General features: G+C 39.3%; 1 protein-coding gene across 6 annotated transcripts in view; it reads right to left on the reverse strand.

The window, feature by feature from the left end:
• Positions 1 to 3,031: 3,031 nt before the first annotated feature.
• The window catches only part of ZC3H13 (zinc finger CCCH-type containing 13), a 48,613-nt gene continuing 27,662 nt past the window's right edge, over positions 3,032 to 23,982 (reverse strand). For 5 of the 6 annotated variants that reach the window (XM_048046923.2, XM_048046922.2, XM_066988655.1 and 2 more), the window contains 11 exons: positions 21,524 to 21,834; positions 20,073 to 20,537; positions 18,518 to 18,697; positions 15,766 to 16,309; positions 14,614 to 14,717; positions 13,265 to 14,278; positions 11,733 to 12,242; positions 8,394 to 8,549; positions 7,250 to 7,450; positions 3,976 to 4,139; positions 3,032 to 3,371 (listed from right to left, as the gene is read on the reverse strand). In XM_048046923.2, coding sequence (XP_047902880.1) covers positions 3,201 to 3,371; positions 3,976 to 4,139; positions 7,250 to 7,450; positions 8,394 to 8,549; positions 11,733 to 12,242; positions 13,265 to 14,278; positions 14,614 to 14,717; positions 15,766 to 16,309; positions 18,518 to 18,697; positions 20,073 to 20,537; positions 21,524 to 21,834 — 3,820 coding nt within the window. In that variant the 3' untranslated portion in view covers positions 3,032 to 3,200. The remainder of the gene's footprint in view (positions 3,372 to 3,975; positions 4,140 to 7,249; positions 7,451 to 8,393; positions 8,550 to 11,732; positions 12,243 to 13,264; positions 14,279 to 14,613; positions 14,718 to 15,765; positions 16,310 to 18,517; positions 18,698 to 20,072; positions 20,538 to 21,523; positions 21,835 to 23,982) is intronic. The other variant, XM_048046924.2, reaches the window with a different exon arrangement.

Here is a 23,982-nt window from a genome sequence, read left to right on the forward strand (position 1 = left end):
CCAAAAACCTTTAGTTATTTGCTCTCTGAATGCCATTTTAACACTTCCCTTTCCTGCACATTCCAGTTTGGACTTCTTTATTGATTTTGACGGAGGCAAACTTCCAAATCCTGTAGGTCAGTTTGCCTTAAGAAACCCCTTGCATCTTGACACTTGGCTACATTGCTTTGTCTTCTGGACTTAGGGCTCAGCTTGGAGGTTTTTTTCTTATTTTCTTATTATGGTAACAGCACCTTTGCCAATCTCAAACTGTCTCCTTACATTGCATCTAATTCCTCTTCCACGCTGCCCACAAAACCTTGGCATGTGTACATGAATATCGAGCGTTAGGTTCTGTGTCCTTGGACTTCCCCTTCACAATAAGGCAAAATATAGAAAGAAGCATCCATTTTATACAAATACCCTTTAAAAGCAGACTTTGTTACTACAAAACAGGGGGGTCCCAAACTCCATAAGCAGGCAGCAACTGTTATTACAAAGGCAGCTCCAGCCCCCTGCTCTCTGCTGAAGGTTGCTTTCTACAGCATGGAGGGGAGACCACGACTGCATAAAAGCAATTCAAACAAAAGCCTTAATTTAGTAAAATCATCTAAACTCTGTCTTCTGAGCGCACCATACAGATGGCCCAACAGAGACGATAACCTCAGCAGCATCCCAAGGTACAGGCGTCAGCCCCATTTGCGCCTTGAGGCTCTAAAAACCTGCCCTGCCTGGGAATTTGTCCTGGCTGCGAGAGCTGGGCACGGTGCTTCGCCTGGGTGAAAGCCTGCCTCGTCCCACCAGCTCACCTGGCAGCTTGTTCCGCATCGCCACGCTCCGGCCTGCACCTCTGGGCTGCTTAAAACCAATTTATCAAGGAGAAAAGGAGTGGCAATAGAGGCTTCTCTGCGTTTTCAGGCTTGGAGCTGGAGCGCCCAAGGGATGCCAACCGAGACACATGTGCAACCTTGTGCTCGCTGCTGCCCTAAAGGTTACAGGCACCTGTGGACCATGGCTAGAGCCTTGCAGAATGAAAACTGGACTACAATCACTACGAAGCACTGCAGATCAAATCAAAACAAAGAGGTATAAGGGGCGATTTAGCATCCTTTTTGTACAATTCCAATAAATGGTGGCATGGGTCAGCATTGGATTTGAGCTTCAATGGGACAGTCACTTCACAAGATACGGTAGCCGACCAAGCCTACCTTATTTTGCTTTTTCTAGGGCAGTGTGAAATAGTCTTCTGCAAACTAAGTGCATATATACACTCTGACTGTTTTATAGGAAAAGTGTTTAAAGTAAGCAGAGTGTAATTAAATACCCAACAGTGAATCTATTTTGTGTACTGCAGTCTTAGACAAGGCTGTTTCCAGCTATCAAACATTTTTATGTCTTTTAGAGATGATTAAAATAGGCTTGAATGTAATTGGAAGCAATGATCTAATACTTTCAACTTAAAGGCAGCATTATTGTAGCTATAAAATAGGTGAGGATGAATTTAAATGCTGAACAGGTTTGTTAACTCTTGCTCAGTTTAAGATACTAGTGTGCTTAAGAACACATACTTCTTTTTAAAGCCTGTATTAGAAATTCCAGTGACATTAAAAACCGCCACCAAGTCCCTTAAAAAGTTTCAACAAGTGAAAAAACTAGGAAGATCACATTTTGCCTGCATCACTTAGTTTAGTAAGAATCAAACCAATAGTAGAAACTTCTCGCATCTTTCATATTTGAAACAGGCACATAAATTGTGTGGGCACGTATAAAATATAAATAAAAACCCTCACATTTTTTTTAATAACAACTATTTAAATGTAGAATAGCAACATGTCGCTGAAGAAAGAGACATTATAGGAAAGGGTTACAGGTAAGAAAGCTTTGCATTAATGTTCTGAAAAGTGAGTTTGAACCGAATTGGAATTTGTATTTGGGCATTTGCTCGAAGCCAACACCACTCTAAGCACCAGGCAGATGCTAGATAAGCCCATCACACTGAACTACACACAGACAACATCCCCCTCCCTGTGTTGCTTCCAAGCAGAGAAAAAGGATTAGTAACTACTATCAGCCAACCATCAAAAAGACTAGTGGCTCATAACTAATTTTTAACCTATATGAGAACAGTGAAAACAAGTTGCTTTGCAGCAAGCCAATATCAAGGTTAAGCTCTGGATTTCTTTCTCACCCTGTGTGAGCAGACTTCAATGCAACAGTTCAGGTTTAAACCTGGGACAAGTACAGAGGTGTACACAGAGACTTAATTTAAAGTTTCAGAAGCCTCAGTTACACATGGAAGCTTCCACAGACTACCTAAAGATACCTGACTGGCATAATCCAACGATCCCACTAGAGATTCACTTCTCAAACTGAAAACAATTCTTACAAAACTGAGCCCAGGCTTGATGAGTCTCCAGTCAGGCCCCTGAACCTGTAACACCCAATAAAACACAACTGCTCACTGCCTTTACTGCTAACATCTGAAAACTTACCAAGTGTGAAACACCCTCCGGCTACTGCAGGAAATTGATCTGTCCTGATACTTACAGAATGTAAAACGTGCGCTAGTCTTCCTTTGTAAGCAGCAGACATTTCCAAAATGCAGTGAGTCTCATAAATACAGACATCTAGAACTGGTCAGAAATCAATTCCTGGGAGGTTTTTCTTTCCATCTCTCATACTAGATTTTTACATCCAGAAATTATCAGAGGAAACCTATGCTAAAGACCTAGAGCTTTGTCCAAATCCAGATCCACACCAGAGACTACTGCAATAAGGAAAGGGATTTGAAAAGCAGAGGTAGACAAACTCCCAGGAAGCAAGCCACTTATGAAATTCCAGACACCTGTGAAGGGTCTGTGGTGGTGGTGGAGAAACCCATTCGTAATAAGGAAAGAGATACACCAACAGTTTTCTTCACTTTAATATCGGCTGGAGTTATAAACTGCTAAAACCAGACATCTTCACATTATTACACTTGATGCACCATAAAACAGGTTTTTGTTAGTGTAAGATTCATATTACAAAACTTGCAGAGAACTTCACACAGAAGTCTACTTTTTACCACTTTTATTCACATCCAAAATCCCCAATTCCTTTCTGTGTACAAACAGAGTCTTTCCTTCCATCTTCTACAGCTGTTTTCCAAACAACCAGTTCTAAACAGTACCAACACTGGTAACGGGATATGAGCTAGAAAGAACTGCTGTGGGTCATTTGCTTTAAGACACACACACTTCTTGCTGGATAGCTGGTTGTGGAATCTTACTATCCTCTGTCTTTTCTTGCCCAGGAGCTTGGCACACAGTCTTGCGTTTGAATAACCGTAGACTCAACCGTAACAAGTCACTGTCCATGGCTGCAGGATTCGTGTAAGCTTGTTTTGTTGCACCCTATTGAAATTAAAATAAAAACCAAAAATAGTGGCTTTTAACATGTAAGCTGAGAAATTAACATCAAGTATTCTCAATAAATACAGGTTTAATCATACATATTCACTAGAAAATCTTCAAGAACTAAAGATTTTTCTATTAGCATGCAAGAATACAAAACCTACTGTAGTGTAAGACATAGCTGAAGTATCTCTCTTATTTTTAAAAAGAGATGTATCTAGGTTCTTTTAACTTGCAAGAATAGAATCTTAAAATTCTTATAAAAGTACATGGACTCTTAAGCAGGAAAATTATTAAACAATTATCCTTGAGAATGTATTTTAACCAATTACTTTGATTACGTATTCTCTAAATGCAGAAAGTGTTTCCAGAATTTAAATGCCATAATAAGAAATAGTTTAAGTCTCCATCTTAGATTAATCTCCCAGCTTAATGAAAACATAAAAACCCTACAATATTTCAGTAGGTCTGTTCTCCATTATTTAAAGCTCTAGATCTGCTCCAGAACAAACAATTACTACTAAAATTACCACCCTAGACAAATGTTTTGCACAGTAGAGCCTGTTTCCACATTTTAACCCAGCTCTGTAAGTGAACAACTTGCCTTTTCATTCTTCATTAGCTGCTTACGAATTGCAGAATCCCTTCTAAAGCACAGAGCTTTACAGCAAGGACCCAGATTACTAAGCAGACCCGCTCTCTCTTCTTTTCGTAGAAGTGCAGCCATGTTCAAGGCCCCCAGTTCATGTTCAAAAAGGTTTTCTGCATCTACGAGGAAATGATATTTACAAAGATCAACAAATACATGGTATTTTGGAACAATAATATACAGCAATATGAATTTACTGGAGTTAAAAACAATCCTGCACGAGATTTAAGAACTCCCTTAAGTTCTACTGTTGGTGTTTCTGCCTTTTAAACAGTACCAAGCTTTCAGGAAAAAAAAAAAAAAAAGGTATTGCAGTTTGTAGAAAAAAGAACAAATTCATCACCATCTGAATATAAGTATGGGTACACTTGTATGTAGCTCCAGCACTGGAAAGCAATATTGAGACAGCAATCACCAAGAAGCCTAAAAATCAAGTGACAGCTCTGATGCAGAAGAGGGGATACCATTTATGACCAGACGTATGAAGAAAGGTGTTTACTAGTGCTAACAAAAAGTGGTTAAAGTTGTACTTCCCTGCAAAGCATAGGATAACTGTACCAGTGTTAAAACAGGGTTTGTATAGCTAAGTAGGAGTGAAATATGCACAATAACTCTTTTATCCATGGTGGGTGAACCAGAAGAACAACTGAACAGATGCTAATAAACTACTCCCTCCCTTTAGGCTCACTTAAACCACTAGCTAATAGTACTTAAAGCAGCAACACTAGTCCTTTAATACATTTATCGGAAGAAAGTGTGCAGCTAGAACACATTAACCAAAGTTGCTTTTCAAGATGGCTCCTGAGGCAAGACTTGTTCTGTAACATCTTTTCTATGAAATGTTGACAAAGACCAAAAGAGTGCATACGGCGGGACTGCAGTATATCAGCGTATAACCCTTTCACAATAAATAAGAAGATACAATACGATTGAAAAAAATATAGTAAGTTATGCAGTTAGTAGTCCAATCCAATCTTCTGTATTTAATAAAGCACTTGGTTTTTAGTAGAGAATCGAATGCCTAACTGCAGACACCAGCAAACCTGGGGAAAATTTAGCAGCTAAAAGCAAAGACTACTACTGTAGTTTGGCAGACGCACCCAAGAGAGAGCAAGGACACTGTTTTAAACCACTGAAGTTGTGATGGAGCTGAGTAAGATTAGTTTTCAAAGAAGGTGAAAAGAAACAAAAAAAGTTAGAAGGTATCAAGGACAGGTTAAAGAACTGCACTGAACTTACCAAGACAACCCCAACAGACAACCAGCACCCCAAGTGAGACACAGAAAGGCCACCTCAAAGCTAACAGAAACTGCTTGTAGGATCTGCCTAGGTGCCAGGTGCTGAGCATATCTGACAACAAAATACTGTTTGATGCTCATCCTCAACTGCATACAACAGATGAGGGAAAGCCAGATACAAATCTTAATTCCATTACATACTACAGATTCTTGTTTCCAAAGACAATGAACACAAACAAAAATCCCAGTAACAAGCCAGCACTTTTTTTTCTGCATTTCAGAGTATTACCAGGAGCTATTCATCCATAAATAAGAACAAAAAAGTGAACACCAGAATCAGGAATAAAATGGGGAAACAAAGACATATGACCATGAAGAAATCCGGAGTGAAAACACTACATTTCCACTGTAACACAAACTGAATGCCTAGCTCAATGTCTTCACTTTTCAGGGCACCAAAATTTGTGCCTTACGTTAGAATACCCACGTTGTGGCTGTGTCATCACTATACAAGGAATCATCTTACCTAGCAGCAGATTACAGAGAAAATGCATGCACTTGAAACCATACTGGCACTTCCACATGTAGTAACTTTGATAAGTGAGAGACTGCACACGCTAAGGAGAGACTAACGGAGGCATTCAGCCTTCCTTCCTCTCCAGAGCAAAGTTCTCCTGCGTCTGAGCACACTTGAGACAACCCAGAGACAGTGCTACAGAGACTCCTACTATCACCACTCCCCTGGACTTTATTATTTCTAGAGAAGCATGCAAAGACTGCTCAGGTTATTTCAGGCAATATATTAGATAGCCAGGAGGATTCTGCAATGCAGTTCCTGGTGAAGTATGCAGCAAAATTAAAGCTTAACAGAGAAAGACACAGTTCATAGCTTTACTATGCCAGACAGTTTGCATACTCAGGAAGATATGATAGTGTATCAATTACACCACCTACTTAATTTTTTCCCCTCTCTACTGTTTGAAAGCAATCTTTCTGTAAGGTTAACAAGACAACTGCACAAAGAGTAATGTGTCGAAGAATTAGAGTACTGTTGCAGGGTGTTTGGACAACACTCTTGGAAATATGGTTTGGGCTTGATGGGCTTTTATGGGCGCCCTCCAACGCAGGATATCCTACGGTTTCACGTCAAGAACTAGAATTTACAGAGTTAAAACAAAAACCTATACCCTAAAACCAAGGACTCTACAGAAACTGTTTTTTATAAGGCACACTTTTATCATATTTAGATCCTGGAATAAGCTGCATATGGATCTTATAGAGAGCAAATGTTTCATAGACCTAAGTAACAATTTTACCAAATAAATTCTTGCAAGCAGCTCAGCTGGTTCCTGGGATGCCAAAGAGAAAATCAGTACTCTCTCTCACACAAAAGCCCTACACAGCTGCAGTGACTACCACTGTGAATTGTGAATTGCCCATTCCATCCATCATGCATGTCTCATGCCCACTTACTTTGACCCAAATGCTACACCTGCATACTATTCATTTAATTTCTCACTTCTACTACACAATACACAAATTTCACTGAGTTCTTCATTCTGAACCAAAAACTCCTACCTATGCATTCTGGAGAAGATCTTCAGAAAGCAAGTACGAGAATCTTCAGAGAAAATAAGAAATCCTATTCTTCCCCTCACACAGTTACTACTGATTCACTGCAGATCATTACCTCTCCAAATGTTGCCAACACACTTCAGGCCAGGTATTAATTCAAGATGGTCTCACAAAAGAATATTCCACTATGACAAAAAAAAGTTGTTTTGGCAGTTATTTAAGACCTCTCTAACGCTTCTGGAATTAAAACACTAATCTGATTGATATACAGCTGTATTAGATTCCTGAATTTTTTACACAATGCTCAGTGCACGCTTTCTATGGCCTGGAAACCTAGAATAATGAACTAGCACCCATTTCATTAAGTATCTTTACTAAGAACAAAAAGACAGTTTAAACCCTGCAGAAACAATTACCTTTAGGTTTTTCTAATACTCTCTGGCAAGTCTCTTTAATTTTGGTGAAGAGTTCTGGTCCTGCCAATCGCTTGGAAATGCCAACTCTCAACATAACGGCACCTGGTGTGAATTTTAAGAGCGCAGCCCCAGCCTCCCGTGGTTCTTTTGGCTGCTTTGGCATAAGACTGGACCAATCAACATCGATAACATCCACAGGATCTGCGAAAACATTGACAGAAAATGAGTTACCACATCATCACCCCCTATACCACGGCTGACTAATTTCACATGCTGTAGACATCCCCGTCTCCTAAAAGCAACATGTATTAGATGAACATTGTTCTGCAGTTCTCAAAGACAGTTCTTTAGACACTTCAGATAAGAATATTCAAACTCACTTTGATTGGTGGCAAAAAGGTATGTACGTATAGTTTCTTAAAAAATATAAAGCTTCTTGGATTAAAATAAAAAACATTCTGTTTCACTTTGATTGTAACCACTTTGTGAAAGGCTGCTCGGAGCCTGCTTAGCCAGCAGATTTGGATGGATCACTCACTTAGGCGTTCACAGAAGTAACAGTACCAATAACGTGCTATGATAGGTCCAAATTAAATGCTTAAAAAGCTAGTAATTCAACTCTGGATGCTGCTGTTTTCAAAGAAATGCCATATATTAGTTATTGAATAACCATACAACTGTGCGTACACATTTATTACATAAAATATGAACACTGATCATATAGCCCAGGTGACCTAGAAGATTCCATGTTTCCCAGTGCATTTAGGAAGCGTTCAAGCAAGGATAGAAATCTATTCCTAAAATTATCATTTCCAAATAATGATAAGCTCCAAATGGGATAGAATTTGTAATCATTTACGTTCATTTATAACATTTATAAAACCAAAGCTGCTGCTTCTAGCTATAAACAATGTAATAAATATTACTTCAAAACAAAGTTTCCAGGACTTTTAGTTACCTCTATACTTCACAGGCACACCCGCCCATTACAGAAAAAATAAGAAATACTGAGGAGCACAAAAACAGTGCTCTGAATTCAGAACTACTGTACATTACAATACATTTTGAAAAGGAACAAAGTAGCTTTACATGCAAACTGATCTCATCTTTATATTCAAATAAACATAAAGGGGTTTTGTTATACTTTTACCAGGCATCTTCTCATCCTCTTGTTGATCCTCCCTCTTTTCAGCATCACCTGCCAGAATTTCATCCAGTTCGTCATCACTGATCGGTTCGTATTCTCCAGCACCAGATCCCAGCGACTGAACATCATCAATCTTTGCTTCATCTTCTCCTCCTACAGACACAGATACAGACTGTAGCTTTAAAGGAATCATTCTTGTTTTTCAAACATGCTTCAAGCAGACTGACAAAAAACAGGGTCAGTAAACGAGCTTGTTAATTTTGGGGGTGTGTATATTCAAAATGAAAAAAAGGTATTCACTGATGCAAACAAAGTTATTTCTCTCATCGACAAAGTGGCTGTTCGAATTTCACACATCTTGGTCAATTATTTTATGTGCAGTATTACTCAAAGTGCTTGTAGAAGGCCATATTCAGAAGAAATATAAGTTGATGATCCAATACATAGTTATGTAGCACTACCACAGATTCTACCAGATGCTTTTGCACATGAATCCTAACTCAGGATTCAGTCTAAAGACTGAATATAAAGACAGGACAAATAAGTAACAAAACTCCAAAATACACGGTGTGAGTCATCCTGAAGTAAGCAATTATTCTCATGGTTCTGACTCTTCATGGAAACCAGAAGAGCATGAAGAACGTTATGACAAATTTCTTCAGTTGTTGCACTGTCCATCAACATACTACATGCACATACAAATAGAATCAAACAATTCTATTTGTATAGCAAGGAATTCTATTTTTATATGTAAATAACTGTGATACATGCATAAACATGTAGCAAACACAAGACACTCAAATGTAGCAGCTTGCAGTTCATGAAAGGCACCTCTGAAGGTATTCTCTCACCCCCAGCACTGAAAAACCTGACTGAAGCATTCACAAACGCTGCTGCTCAAAATTCAGGCTTCCTTAGGATTCTCCGCCAAGGTACTCGCAATCAGTTGCACAGTACAAAATTGACACAATTTACAGGGGTCATTCCCTGTGGATGACTGATCTATTTTCTCCAATCTTCCCTATCCAGAAGAGAAACTGCCTCTGTGTTAAGATATCCCCTCACCTTTTTTCGTTTGCCTTTGTAAAACCTGCAGGAAAAGAAAAGTCACCTCAACTAAACTAAAAATCAGCATTGAAAAGACAAGTAAAAGACGTGCTAGCAGAGTGTAAATTAACTACTCAGACCACCTGGCAGTGCTTTGGAGGAAGCATCGAGTATCTTGGGCATCATTTAAACTTATTCCTGAAGCAAACACATTAAGGTTCAACACATCACCATAATTAAGTAATTATATCCTCACACATTATGTTAGACAATGTACTGCAGTCATTGATCCAAATAAATACCAGACACCTCCTTACCATCACCAGATCTGGAAATTTTATTGAGTTAGTTTGCTATCATCTTTAAAAGGAAAAATATGGCAATCTCTACTAGATTTCATTTTGTATCTTGTGATTTTAAATACTGACTGCCTGTACAATCCATTTTCTGCTTTCACACGGACCTAGCAGGTACACTAGCTCACTGCGACTGCATGCTCGGATGGCACTGATGAACCATTAAAAATTACTGTATGAAGCAATTAAAAATAACAATCTACAGTTCTCAATACATAATTCAAAAATGATTGAATTTCCCAATTTTGAATTTCAAATCAGGCTGATAATTTCTAAATTATACTATCACTACCTTTATTGCTTTTTTGCAGAAATGTCGTTTTATATTAATTCTGATTTAACACAACATAGCTAAAAGAAGGAACATAAACAGGAGTAATAATAAATTAATGAAACAGCATAAAGTACACTACCATCTTAGAAGATCAGTAATATGCTATTTATAGCATGCTTCACTAAAATTGTCACCCAGTATTTTACAAGGCCTTTCTTCTAAAAAAAGACAGAATCCTAGACTAACATACCAAAACCGTAACACACGATCATTTTCAGACAACACACAACCTTTGAAAAATACACAAATGAACATGTATTAAGACGCTTATAAGAAGTCTGATGAAAGGCTAGACCTAAGAACGCATTTAATATTCAAAGTCTGTTTGGCTACAGGCCCTCTCTGAAACAGAAAATAAACCTAAGAACAGCCTTTCACCAACTCTTTTTCGAAGTTACCACGCTGTACCTCTCAGATTTACTACACTGTTCCCTCCTCTTCCTTAAAAATGGATGAATTCTGTCCATTGTACCGAGATAGAGCAGACTTTCCCCAGGCTCGCTCCAAATATTCTCTCTGACAAATGTTTCCACTCCACAGATAATCTCCTTAGATGGAATTTTCTCAATTGTACCAGTCAACCGTAATGACCATTTTGTGAGCAATCAGGTAAGAGATATCGTAGGTAATAAAACAGCCCTCCTCATCCTCTCCGGACCGCCCAAATGAACAAGTATCCACAATAAGATAATTCTTTTTAAGCATGCAGATATGATGAGACAATGTGCTGGTATCTTACGGAAAGCCACAAAAGCTTAATTTGTTTCTGAAGACTACGGACTTCAGGCTTTACTATCCCAAACACCCCAGATTCCAAATCCTACACATCACCTTCCTTCTTATTAGAGGATACAACACTACGATCACCAAAAAAAACCCCTACTTACTGAACATAACCATAACTTACACCACTTACTCTGGTTTAGATTTTTGCTTTTTGCATTTTTATAAAGGTTAGATGTACTTCCCAAGCTCGCTCTTCTAGCAAAGCTCAAGCTATGTGAATTTGTCAGCATTTGCCCCTTTATTTATTAATCCTAAGCGTGTTTCCCCAGTACCATTATGGCCGGCAAATTGAAGCTACATTTAATAAGATTACTTCAGTAAAGTAATTTTTGGACTGTTGTGCCAAGCCATACATATGTTTCATCTACTAATCAGACTATCATTTCTATGATAATTGGGCTCTGCAGAAAAAATCCCAAAGAACAGCAGCAAGTCAACCCTCATTTTTTTCATTCATTACCTGTGACTTCCTAACTAAAAAATATATCTTATAACGGTTTAACAGGGCAATCAAACCTTTGGTGTTTCAGCAAAGTGCCTATGCAGAAATGTTACACCTTGGCAAAATTATATCATTTATGAGGCATATCATACTGCCTCTTTGACTCAAGACTTTAGAAATGAAACACTAACATTCACACAATTAACATTAAGAAGATGCTTGCCAGAATTCTCCCTCGTCCTGCTTCCACAGTAGAGAAGCTGGGGCCAATACACCTTTCAGTAGCGAAGTGTTCTAATACAGTTCAGCATTGTACTAAAAGGAAAGAATAAAATACTTGACGGTGAAGGTTCTTTCCCAGAATATCTCACCTTCTAGACTCTCCACCTTTTCAGCCTCATTTCCATCTTCAAAACCTTGTAAAGGTCCTAAATCTTTGTCTGGTCTTTCCTTCTCCGAAGCTGCAGAATCCCGACAAACACCGTCAAATTCTTTTTCATGATCTCTGTCCAGTTTTGTTTCACTGTGTTTTGTTGATTCTTTTTGAGAGGAAATGTCAACAGTTCTGTCTCTCTCTCTTTCAGCAGTATCAGGTAGTTGTCTGTCTCTCTCTCTGTCCAGCTCCCTTCTCTTTTCCCTCTCTCTCTCCCGTTCTCGGAGTCTCTCTCGTTCCCTGCTCCTTGGCCAGTCTTTGTCAACATCTCGATCCCATTCTCTCTGTCTTGCCTCTCTCCTCTCTCTCTCCCGCTCTCGATCATGGTCATGTCGATCTCGCTCCTGAAGCCTTTCCCGGCTGTCAAAAGACCCAGATCTGGAATGAACCTGACGGTCTGATTCAGGAGAACTTCTTCTTGAACTGTGGCTTCTTGAATCTTGACGATCTGGATAAAATATTTTAAATACAGGCATGACTACAGCTCATAAACTTAATACCATTTTCCTACACCAAAGTGTTTTAAAGATTCTGGTATGAAAGTGGACTTCTGAAAAGCATCATCTTAGAATTAATAATGGTATTTCTCCCACTCCCCCAAAAACATTTTTAGTGGCTACTTCAACTATTACAGAAGTCTAACTGAACGTGCATAATTTACTCACATATTTAAGCAATAAAATATATATTTTTAAAAAGAATCATCTCAAAACTATTTTCAAAATATGTTTTTTTGAAAAGCTAGCATATAATAAATTCAGAAAGATAATTTCAGGCACGTAACCATGACAAGAACAGAAAGCCAAATGGCTCTAAGAGAAAGATATTTTTCTATTGATGGTGTATATATTTTAAGCAAATATTTTACCCATTTCTTTATAGGAACTACAGAAATAAAACAAGTTCATTGTGATTACTTTGATTTGCAGCAAAGATGATTTCCATATGTATCAAGAGTATGCCTAACAAGAACCATAACAGATTTCCCTCAGCTAAAAAAGCTCCTGAGATCATAACGGATCTCTCTCTCCCACAAAGGGCATTTTAATTTTGCCTAGATTTCAGTATTTCCATATCAAAATGAATGTTAACAGCAAATTTGAAAACATTATTTATATAAAACTGGCTCAATGGTCTGTTAGCACAAGGACTTTCTCTTTCTTTCAGGTTCATTTGTTCTACAAATTGCTTTATCCTCTAGACAGCATGAACTGCTAAAGCTGACTGAGTATTTTGGTGTAAACAAAGTGGTAATCATCATGCCCACTGAGGATCAACTTTTCAAGTATGGTAACACTTCCAGGAATCTTAATTCCCTCTAGTTTTACTATGAATTGCATAGAACCTCCCTCTCCCTTCACACTAATTAAAAATTAAGAGTATATAGCCATGCAAGAATGATTTGAGATTTGTACCTTTGCACTTTCATAAAGAGTGGTAAGTCAGTCTCGCTAAAACCTATCTTATTACCTGAAGATGTGCTGCGACTGGGCTCCCCTCTTTTCAACTGGTCAATCCTGGACTTTCGTTCCCCGGTGATTTCTAAGCTTTTCTTCTCTCTGTCCCTGTCCCTGTCCCTAGAGGTACTGTGCAGGATCCTCTTCCGTCCGGTCTGGTCATCGCCACTGCGATGAGCTGACTCATTGGAAGGGGATCGAAGTCGGCTTGAGGCATGGCTCCGATTGCTACCGAGACTGCTGCTGCGCTTCTGATCCACGGGTTTACGATGTGGTCCATCATCTATAGTAACATGAGGGGCTTCCACCTTTTCTCCCCTCGTTCTATGACTTTTTCTATGGGAGTCCTCAGTGCTTCTTTCTGGAACTACGATGTCACCACGTTCAGGAACGTCTTCATCTGACCAGTCACTAAATGTTGTCTCTTCTCTTTTTGGGGGGACTTCTGCCACAGTTTTCTCAGGTGGTGCTTCAACCAATTCTTCTTTTGTGACAGGGGGGGTTCTTGGGCCTTTCTTCTTTTTATGATGTGGAACAATTTCTTCATCAGAAACCTCAGAATCACCCTTGGACCTCTTCCGTTTTTTCTCTATGTTCTTCTTTTTTTGACCTTTCTTGGGTGAAAAGACCTGGCTTTCCTCGGTCGTTGATTCATTAGCATACCTTTCCACCCCGCTGTCATCATCTTTCTTTTTCTTTGTGGCCTTTTTCTGTATTTTAGACTTTTTCTTGCTGTCATCATGCATTCTATCAGAAGCATCTCTTTCTTCAGAGGGACGGTGTCCAAGATTTTCCTGAATCCTAGACCGGGAGCTTTCTGAAGCATCTGGTTGCTCTCTTTGCTTATCTGCTGAAGAAATTCTCTCTTTAAACTCTGGTTCTTCATAACGCCGGGAACTTTCCTTTCTGTCTGATTTTCGCTCTTCTTCTTTCCAGCGACTCTGCCTATCTTCTGCAGCATGAGAGGGGCTCAATGACCGGGATTCCTGTGGTCGCACAACCTGGCTCAGAAGTCTGTGCTTTTCATCTACAAAATGGGAAAAACAATGCACTTGTATTGTTTAGAAAGGAGAAAAGGTGAACATTTGGTATCTTTGCATGCTAAGAAGTATCAATCAAAACAAAAATCCATCATTTCAGTTACACAAAAGTTTTGTTTGTGTTTTTTGGTTTTTAAAACTGCTGCAGCAGCAGCAGACTACTACCATTTTGGTAAACATATACCTTAACAGATAAGAAAGGGGAAGAGGACCCTTAAAAACTCTCTCCATGTTTTCTTCTATTTAAGATTGGAGATTATTTTCCATAGGCAGAGGATAAGCTGGATCCTGCCTGCAGCAGAGAGAGCCCACTCCTACTTACTTTTATCATCTCCACTGTTGTAAGCATCACTATCAGGAGAGTGCTCACGGCGACGTTTGGGTGACTGACGAGGACTTGGGCTGCTTTCATTTCTGTGACGCTTCCTGTGGAACAAACATTTGTAGGCAAATTTCTTGAGGATTCTTTGAAGAAAACCTTCAGTAATTGAGTTTATCATCAATACAATCCCTCAAGTGTAAACACCTCACAGAGAAGATCTAAGGATGCTAGGAAGTTTCGTAGTTTTCTAAGTTGTTATTTCAAAACTTCCAAAAGTATTTGTCTTGTGGTATATATATGATACCTTAAAACTAAAACTTAAACACTTAGGACAGCTATTTTTTATTTTTTAAACAAAAAAGTACAAAAGGCAATTAAGATCACTTTTTTCCTATGGCAATGATCCTTGCAGTGGGTTGACCCTAGCTGGCAGCTAAGCCAGACGCTTGCTCACTTCTCCCCACGAGGGACTGGGAAGACTCTGTACTGGATGATTTATAGGATTCCATACTTCTCTCACACAAAAGCTACTAATTATCTCTAGGCAAAGCAGCCATTCAGGACAACACTGATTTGCTCATTACTGATGTCACAATGAGAATTTTATTGTACTAAATGGAAAAAAAAAAAAAAAAGAGAATCAGTGCCGTACAGATAAAAGAAGCACCACACATTTACTTGAGATATTGTTGATGCCTTCACTGGTAGCCTTCTGGTGTTGAAAATTCAATAGTGCAAAGGGTAATGTATGTTCCACAGAAATCTGATGAACAAAGTTGTGAACCCTGACCTAGCTAGTTGCTATCACACTCTTGAGACTTCGAAAGGTACCACAGCCTCCTATTAGGTTTCAAAGAATGTCTGCATTATTAAAGCCAAGGCCAAACAAGCAGACTTTAGCAGTTCCGTGATTTTGCATTAGCAGAGCATCAGACTAACACCACCAACATACTACACAGCCTAGAATCTGATTTTGGGGCCACCAGCATATGCCACACAGATGCAGGGGAGACAAGGCTTCAAGATCACACCTCTGCACAAACAGGGTATCTTCTCCTTCCTTATGATACTCCCCTGCTTACTATCTTACTGAAATCAATATTAAGAGAGTTTTTTATTGATGTTATTGAAGTAACAGTCAGATCCACTCACTTGGATTTTCGTTCTTCATGGACATCTCTTGAACTTCTTTCTTCTCTGATATCTTCTCTCTTGTCCCTGCGGTCATCCCTTCCTTTTTCTTTGTCATCCCAGTCTCTCTGGCGCTCTCTTTCTTTATCTCTGTCTCGACCTCTCTCCCTTTCTCGTTCCCGCTCTCGATCTCTCTCACGCTCACGCTCCCTTTCCCGCTCCTCCCTCTCCCTCTCTCGCTCCTTTTCTCTCTCTCTTTCTCGTTCCCTTTCCCTGTCATGGTCCCTGTCTCGATCGCGCTCACGGTCCCTGTCTTTGTCTCGCTCCCGCTCTCTCTCCCGTTCCCGAGCACGATCTCGTTCCAACTCCCTCTCCTTCTCCCTTTCCCGTTCCCGGTCTCTTTCTCTCTCCCTCTCTCGATCCCGCTCTCTTTCTCTCTCCCTCTCTCGGGCCCTTTCATCTCTCCTATCATCACTGCGATCTACCCTTCGCTCTTCTCGTCTTTCATCCCGCTCGAGGTCATCACTTCGTCCTTGATGTCGTACTGGTGAGCTTGCTCTCTGATCTGTGAAGAGAAGCAAGTTTGATTACCAAATATTAAAGGGATACACACTGCTTCCGCTACACTAATAAAACACCAATGACTTGGTGTTTTGGCAATCTAGCTATAGGTTTGAATCAACTGAAAAACAGCTCCCTGTAGTTCTGAAATATTTTTCCAGTATTTCAGGAGCGAGCTTTCCTTCGTTTAGAGAAAAGTCACTACGAAAATTTATTTTCTACTGGGCGTTTCTGAACGGCTTCAAAAGATAATTATACTGCCTCAGAACCTAGCCATTACTATTGTATTACTGAATCATTAAAATCTAGTACAGGATCTTGGAAAGCTCAGAATGACATACATATGAAAACCAAGTATCAAGACTTCCATAGAAAATTTCACTTCCAAAAATTAAGAGTCACAAGTTCCTAAGAACTCATATTGTTTATTTTCCTGTAACTTTACTAGGTGTTATAAGAAATACTGGCCTATCTCCTCAAAGAAGAAGAGATCCCTGCATAGAAATACACAACCAAATCCAAGAGAAAGGGAGAGATGAGGATGAGCTACAGGAAGCATAACTGCTGTAAGTTTTCATATGCATTCACATAAGAAGAGTCTTTCAGTGTTCAGACAGTGGGCTAGGGTCATGGAGAAAATGATATTCATACAGAAAACAACTGATCCAGAAAGATAGTGAAGACAGTTTATCTAAGGGCATTTATTCTCCACAGACTTAATGCTAAATTTGGCTGCACTCTGTTATTTTTGGAATATTTACATAAATTTTGACTACTTTATAACAATTTTTATGCTAACATTTGTAGCATTTGAACAGGAACAGACCAGTAAAACTACTTTCACAATATATATTCAAAGCATTATACAAAAGAACAAGAACTGCATGAATAGATGTTGGTATTTTTAGGTCCATTACTCTGATGCTGAGTGTACTGCCTTGTAAATTGAGACCATGCCCACCAGGGACAAGCAGACAGAGCTTGAACAGGACTAAGTCAATAAAACATGCATTTCCATTAGTTTAATCAATTTTAATCTCTGAGTGAATTAACAATGACTTAGTGCTCCCCTGCTACCAGGTAAAATTAAAAGCAAACTCGAGTAACGTTTCTGTCATAGATGTAACACTTCTTTTTTTTACAGATTTAAATTATCAGGCCAAGCAAATGGTTCCATGAATAGGTTTCATCTTCTTTTAATGGTGCCTGTAACTTTATAATATGATTTATCGTGCATACCAAGTAGTAGGTTTTATACAAAAGTTCTGTAACACCTGTTTATTGTGTCAGTTTTGGGTGACAAAACATCTACACGCAACTCTTGCATGAATTAAGATGCCTGTAAGTGTATTAGACAACTGAACATGGATCGTCAACACTTCTTACACGACTTTGTTATGATAACATTTTTTTACTTCCAAGTTGTCGGTTTTTTAAAATCAAAAACTTAGTATGATACGGAAAGTACAAATTACATGATAAGGTATTTAGCATTTACTGGAGGTTTGGAGGTGGAAGAGGCAAAAGCTAGTCTGCAAGAGCCAACCTTCCAGGACACATTCAGACTGCAGGGTTTTTCAGCTGACAAGAAAAAGGAAGTCTGGAGATTGGGTTTATTGAAATTGTGCCTTGAAGATATGAGAGAATCTAAAGCAAAACCTTTCACAAGAACAGGTGACAACAGACATTTCAGTGAGCCAAAAAACATTTCACAAAGTAGCATACAAAACATTCCTCTGAAAAACTGAAGGTGAACAACAGCTGCAACACACCTTTCCCTTCCAAAACTCTCTTCTTAAGACAGGAAAAAAATCATTTTAGTTTTGTATTCATTCTTCACAGCTTATCCTTTCATTTCCATACTATTTTTATTTGCTTGATTCCTCCTATTGTCTTGATTGGTGAGCAATACAATTATTCTCCATAGTGGCAGTTGGTAGTAAGTTCCTCAGAGACAACAGCAAACTCTTTCAGGTGCAAAAGTTTGACATCTTACACACTATGACTAAAAGAACAGTCTTTCATACGCTTTCCATGATCACTGCTATCTGTACTGGCTACCTGTACTAACAAAGTTAACTTACATCAAGGATAGGACTAGCATCAGTGTGCAGTTATTTATGAATTAGTAGTGGGAAGGAATGAGAGAGAAACACATTCATACACATAAAACTACATATATACGTGTGTGTAAAAATATACATTAAAATACCTCTTTCTCTGTTGTCACGCCTGTCCCGTTCACTATGTCTTCTTTCGAAGGAGGAATCTCTTGCTTGGTCTCGACTATCATAGCGATCTCGATCAGGGTAGCTACTCCTCGATTCCCAACTATCATGGTAGTTTCCACTACTGCTGTGACCATCTACCTGGGAGCTTCTAGTCCGACTTCCTAATAGTGATGTATCGAGATAAAAGATGAGTTCCCACATGTTAGGAAATCCAGTGATGTATTATAACACCTAATTAAAGCAGTGACTTTTTAACAAACTTGAATTAACTGTTCATGGAAATAAAAAATTGCACTGGTAAACTCTACTTAACCAAAACCTCTCAAATTTGACAAGTTTTAATTGCAAAGTTATTATTTTCCAACCGCAGACTCAAAATTTCCTACATCACACTCCCCTAGCCATAACATGAGGTCTCCTGACTAGGAAATAAAACAGTCAAAAAGTCAGTTCATATTTGTTCCGAGTATGATGTAAACTTACAGACTTGGCAGCAGGAGAATAAGAAAGATAATTTTTCCTGTAAAATTTGTATGGCACATTCTTATTGCAAAAAGTTTAAATGCCATTTATTAGAGAGGTAAAAGGTGGTAAGTGAAGCTGTTGTACAAAGTGCATCAAACTTTCAAAAGTACTGCCAAAGGTTTAAATTGCATTTTTGGTCAATCAAGAAGGGTGGAGAGGGTGAAAGATGGTTTTCAAGTGCCTACACAGCTGCATTTGAGAAAACAAAAAATTGCTACCCAGTACTTTGAGACATGCTGCCTCCTACTAATCCTGCACTACACATAAGCCTCCTGTGTTTGTGGCCCATGGGAAAACCTAGGGCTGGGTTGCAGAAACATTAAGAGTGGTGCAGGGCTTCAAGTTTGTTTTAAAATGGTATGGCAGGAGAGTGGTGTTATGCCGCCTTAACCAGAGAATGCAGAAGTGCTATAATTTTAAGCAACTGTTCTGATTTAATGACAACAGAATTGAACATAACTTAAAAGCATGAACTATAGAATCACAGAACCATAGAATCATTAAGGTTGGAAAAGACCTCCATGATCATCTATCTGGTCCAACCATTCCTCTACCACCAGTGTCACCCACTAAACCATGTCCCTAAGCACCACGTCCAACCTCTCCTTGAACACCCCCAGGGACGGTGACTCCACCACCTCCCTGGGCAACCCGTCCCAGTGCCTGACTGCTCTTTCTGAGAAGAAATGTCTCCTCATTTCCAACCTGAATCTCCCCTGGCGCAACTTGAGGCCATTCCTTCTAGTCCTATCACTGGTTATCTGTGAGAAGAGGCCAACCCCCAGCTCCCCACACCTTCCTTTCAGGTAGCTGCAGAGAGCAATGAGGTCTCCCCTGAGCCTCCTCTTCTCCAGACTAAACAACCCCAGTTCCCTCAGCCGCTCCTAAACACTCCTATTTGGCAGCATTTCCACATGTAACACCAAACAAGGTAATACAAATGTCAGTGTTCAATCGCCAATAATAAGGACACTTACTATTTATATATTTTTTTTCAAAATCATGTAATACCTTTGTCAGATAACTCTGGACCTCTACCTCGACTTCGGCCCGTTCGATCACTTCTGCTGTCATTTCTAGAGTCACTTCGGGAGTCATTCCTTGTTTCGGCACGAGAGCTCTCCTCTCTGCCATGGGATCTTCCATAGCTGCGCGAGTCCTCCTGATACTGGTCATCCTTTTTATGGGCATCCCGACTTTCTCTGTCTCTGTAGTCATGAGAATCTCGGGTGGAACGTGAGTCTCTTTGATCACGACTATCTTTGTTATCTCTGCTATAATCCCTTGTATCTCTGGAGTCTCGAGTGTCTCTGGATTCCCTCGTCTCCCTCCGATCTCTGGTATCTCTCGTCTCCCTCCGATCTCTTCCATCACGAGATTCTCTGTCATCTCTATGATCCCTGGAGGTACTCTGCTCCTGGTCATAATCACGATCGTCTCTTGTGTCTCTTTCTTTTTCCCTTTTCCCTCTAGTTTCTGTGAAATGTTTAAAGGAGTGTTATATACCGAGCTTTATCAAAGCAAGCAAAAATTTAGAGGATGAATAGCACTAAAATGTTACAGTCAAAATATACTTCTGATATACATATTAATTTAAATTTTGCGTGTAAGAAGGATAAGATCGTTCTGGGTATCCACCTATATATTTCAGTAAGCTTTAAACATCTTTTTCTGAATTTGAGCTTTACAAATATTTACCTGATCAAAGGGGGAATAAGTAAAGTAAAAATAAATTTCAAAGACATTAGAAAGCAAGCACACTTCAGTAATTTAAAGGTAAGATCACTTTTCCTACAATCATAGGTTCCTTTTTTTTTCTCCAGACACTTTCAATAAATCTGTGCTATAATTAGATCACTTGCTTTTAAGACCTCTTTGCCCTGATAAAATCATTTTTTAAAATTATTTATTTACAATATTACTGCTACAGGAAAGTGAGTTTACAGTCAGTCTAAAAAAAGCTGACATACGTACTCTTTATAATCTGTCTATTTAGAGAAATGGCATGTTTGACCATCACAGATTGCTCAACCAACTTTAAAGATTTCCAGAGGGAATGACTCTTTGCACACACCTCACTTAATGTCAGTGAAAAAGACAATGGACAAAGCAATCAGTGATGACTGGAATAGCATCAGATCTGCTAGCATAAGCCTCGTACAAAGAGAAGATCACTTACCTACAGAAACGACCACTGCATTACACATAAAATATCTAAACAGATGCTTACAGGATCTCTTGAACCAGCTGAGCCTACCTAAGCAGTCCTATCAGGATCAATGCCCTTGCACAGTCCCCAAAAACAGCACCACAAACACAGCAAGAATTATACAGATTTCTGCCAGTGCTTTCTTTACCACCTGGCCACTGGGATAGGTGCAGATCGTGCCACGAACTGAAAATCTTGTTCAAAACGTAATCTGCAAACAAACATCTGTTGGAAATGCTATTTTTATTCATACCATCCCGCCTTTCGTGGCGCCTATCATGAGACTGTGAAGTCCGATCACGATCGTGCCTTCCCTTTTCTCTTCCAGGAGATCGGTGCCTTGAAGGGCTTCGCTTCCTCTGAGGAGAAGAGGAAGAGCGGGGGGGGTAGGGGGAAGATGACCGCCTTGCAGGCGGGGAAGCTGTCCTTTGATAGGAGGGAGAAGGAGTTCTTTTGCGGTGTGGGGAAGGAGAATGTCTTTGAACAGAGGAACCCGATTGCGATGAAGAGGAGTGATGCCTAGAGGATATGGGAGAATGATGCTGACCTGATGGAGAGGCAGACCTGCAAGGAAGAATTAGAATAGCCACACATGAAATAACTTGATTTGAAAAAGTTAAATTACTATACCCTACACAAAACAGAGGGATTAAAATAATTTGTGCATTCTCTATCCTCTGTCTGTTGAAAACAAGTGCTATGTCTGTAACATCCAGCTAATCTTCCCTCATATATTTCAACGTATACTTATCTCTAAATGGTAATAGTTTACTTAATATCCTAGAACAAGTTTTTAAATCACAATTACATTACATATACTGCATTATATATATTAGACTGCTTTCCCAGGGGAAGAGAGAGAAGAGTCAGCAAAAATGTGGTCTCTCCCACCCCACGAACCAAGTACAATTGTTTTCTTCAATATATGCTACTTTTTGATCTTCATGATAAAGTTAGACAGATAGCTTTTATATAGTGTTACATAAGGGCAACCACCTCTCCTCCTAAATAGAATTTTTTTTTTCAGAGAACAACAGCGCATTTTTTTTTTTGCATTTTTAATTTCTGCCTTTTATTACAACCTTTAAACAATTTAGTCCTGGATCCTATAAACTCATGCATGTCTTTTGGGTAGACCTCCGTGGTGCCAGGAATTGGACTCAATGATCCTTATGGGTCCCTTCCAACTCAGGATATTCTATGACTCTATGATATCTACTTAAAAGTTTAGCAAACACGAATGTTTCCACAAGCAGGGAGATCTCATCTAACAGAATAAGAAAAAACATATACCAAGTGTCTCATCTTGGAAATCCCATAGATTAACTAAAGATCATTTACATACCAGTGAACAGATTTCCTCATAATAAGTTATCACATGCACAGTCTAACGTGGACATATACATGCTTCAAGCCTTTGAGCTCAGTAGTAGTTTTTGTTCCTTATCAGCATCTAAGCAATTTGCAAGCGTCTTTTCTCATGAAATACGCGCTGCCCTTAATTCCCAACTGCCTTCCACTTCACAAAATTTCAGAGACTCCAAAGAGAAGAGCAGAGTCAGAATAACCACACACAGACAACACATTTTCAAAAAAATAACTCACGTAATTTACTTTCTGCTTTTGAACATGCATGCATATACAGTGTCAGTGACTTCAAACAAATACCCAGATCGTACAGATGAATTCCTCAGTTTCAGGTGACGCACAAAGGAAGGACTACTTTACCAAAGGCAAGACCTTCCTGCAATATTCCATAATAGCCCAGCAGTTGTTAAAGCTATATATGTAATGCGGCTTTTGCTGAGTATCTTGCAAATGTCAAGCATTTTTTCTCAGCAGGATAGCTGATGTCAGTTGGGCTCTGAATAGAAGGAGCACTGAAATGATTCAGATTAGCAGGCTTACAGCATGTCATGATGCTATCCAGGACCTAAATGGACAAACATCAATGCTGTTCAGCAGCAGATCTCATGGCTAAGGCCATTTTCTGAAAGACCCAGACATTGTGCAGGTAGAAAGAGTCTCCTTATGTCAAGAACACAGAGCAATGATTCAGCTTCCAAGGAGCAAAGCTCTGGGAACAGAACGTTATGTGAAATCACTGGCAACCTGAGGTAGGAACTCTGTAAGGAAGTCTTTTTTTAGGTAAAATACATCACGGTGGGAATCTTCTATTAATATCAGTGTTTTATCCTTCCTTATAGTCAATATCAGTGACTCAAGAAAATTGCCTTCAGAGCCCCACGGAATAGTATGTTGGTTATCACAGGACCAGTCTCGCAAAGGTGATGGTTCTACATCTGGATTCCATTATGGAACCAGATATATCCACTGAAGGATGCACTGTGACTTTTCCTTGAGGCACTTCAATTTCAGACTTGTCAACTGAGGGAAATCAAACAAAATTTTTACAGCACAGCTGAAAACAACACTCGAACAGAACCACTTTGGTTCTATTAGAAAAACACGTAGGAAAATGGCAGAAAGAAAGGGGTGAGATAAAAATAAGTAAAATCAGCCTTTATAACATGCTTAAGTGAGACATGCTGAGACAGGCTGTATCTGTTTTTTGATTTAATTCATACAGTGTCTGTGAACCTGTATGCTCAGATACTGCCAGGCCTGGAAACTATCCCACTGAGATGCATCTATGATGGTCAATGCCAGAGACTATTTGTAGTCCTCAACAGTAGACTAAGATTTTGCATC

Source organism: Anser cygnoides, chromosome 1, assembly GCF_040182565.1.
Source record: "Anser cygnoides isolate HZ-2024a breed goose chromosome 1, Taihu_goose_T2T_genome, whole genome shotgun sequence".
Lineage (NCBI taxonomy): Eukaryota > Metazoa > Chordata > Aves > Anseriformes > Anatidae > Anser > Anser cygnoides.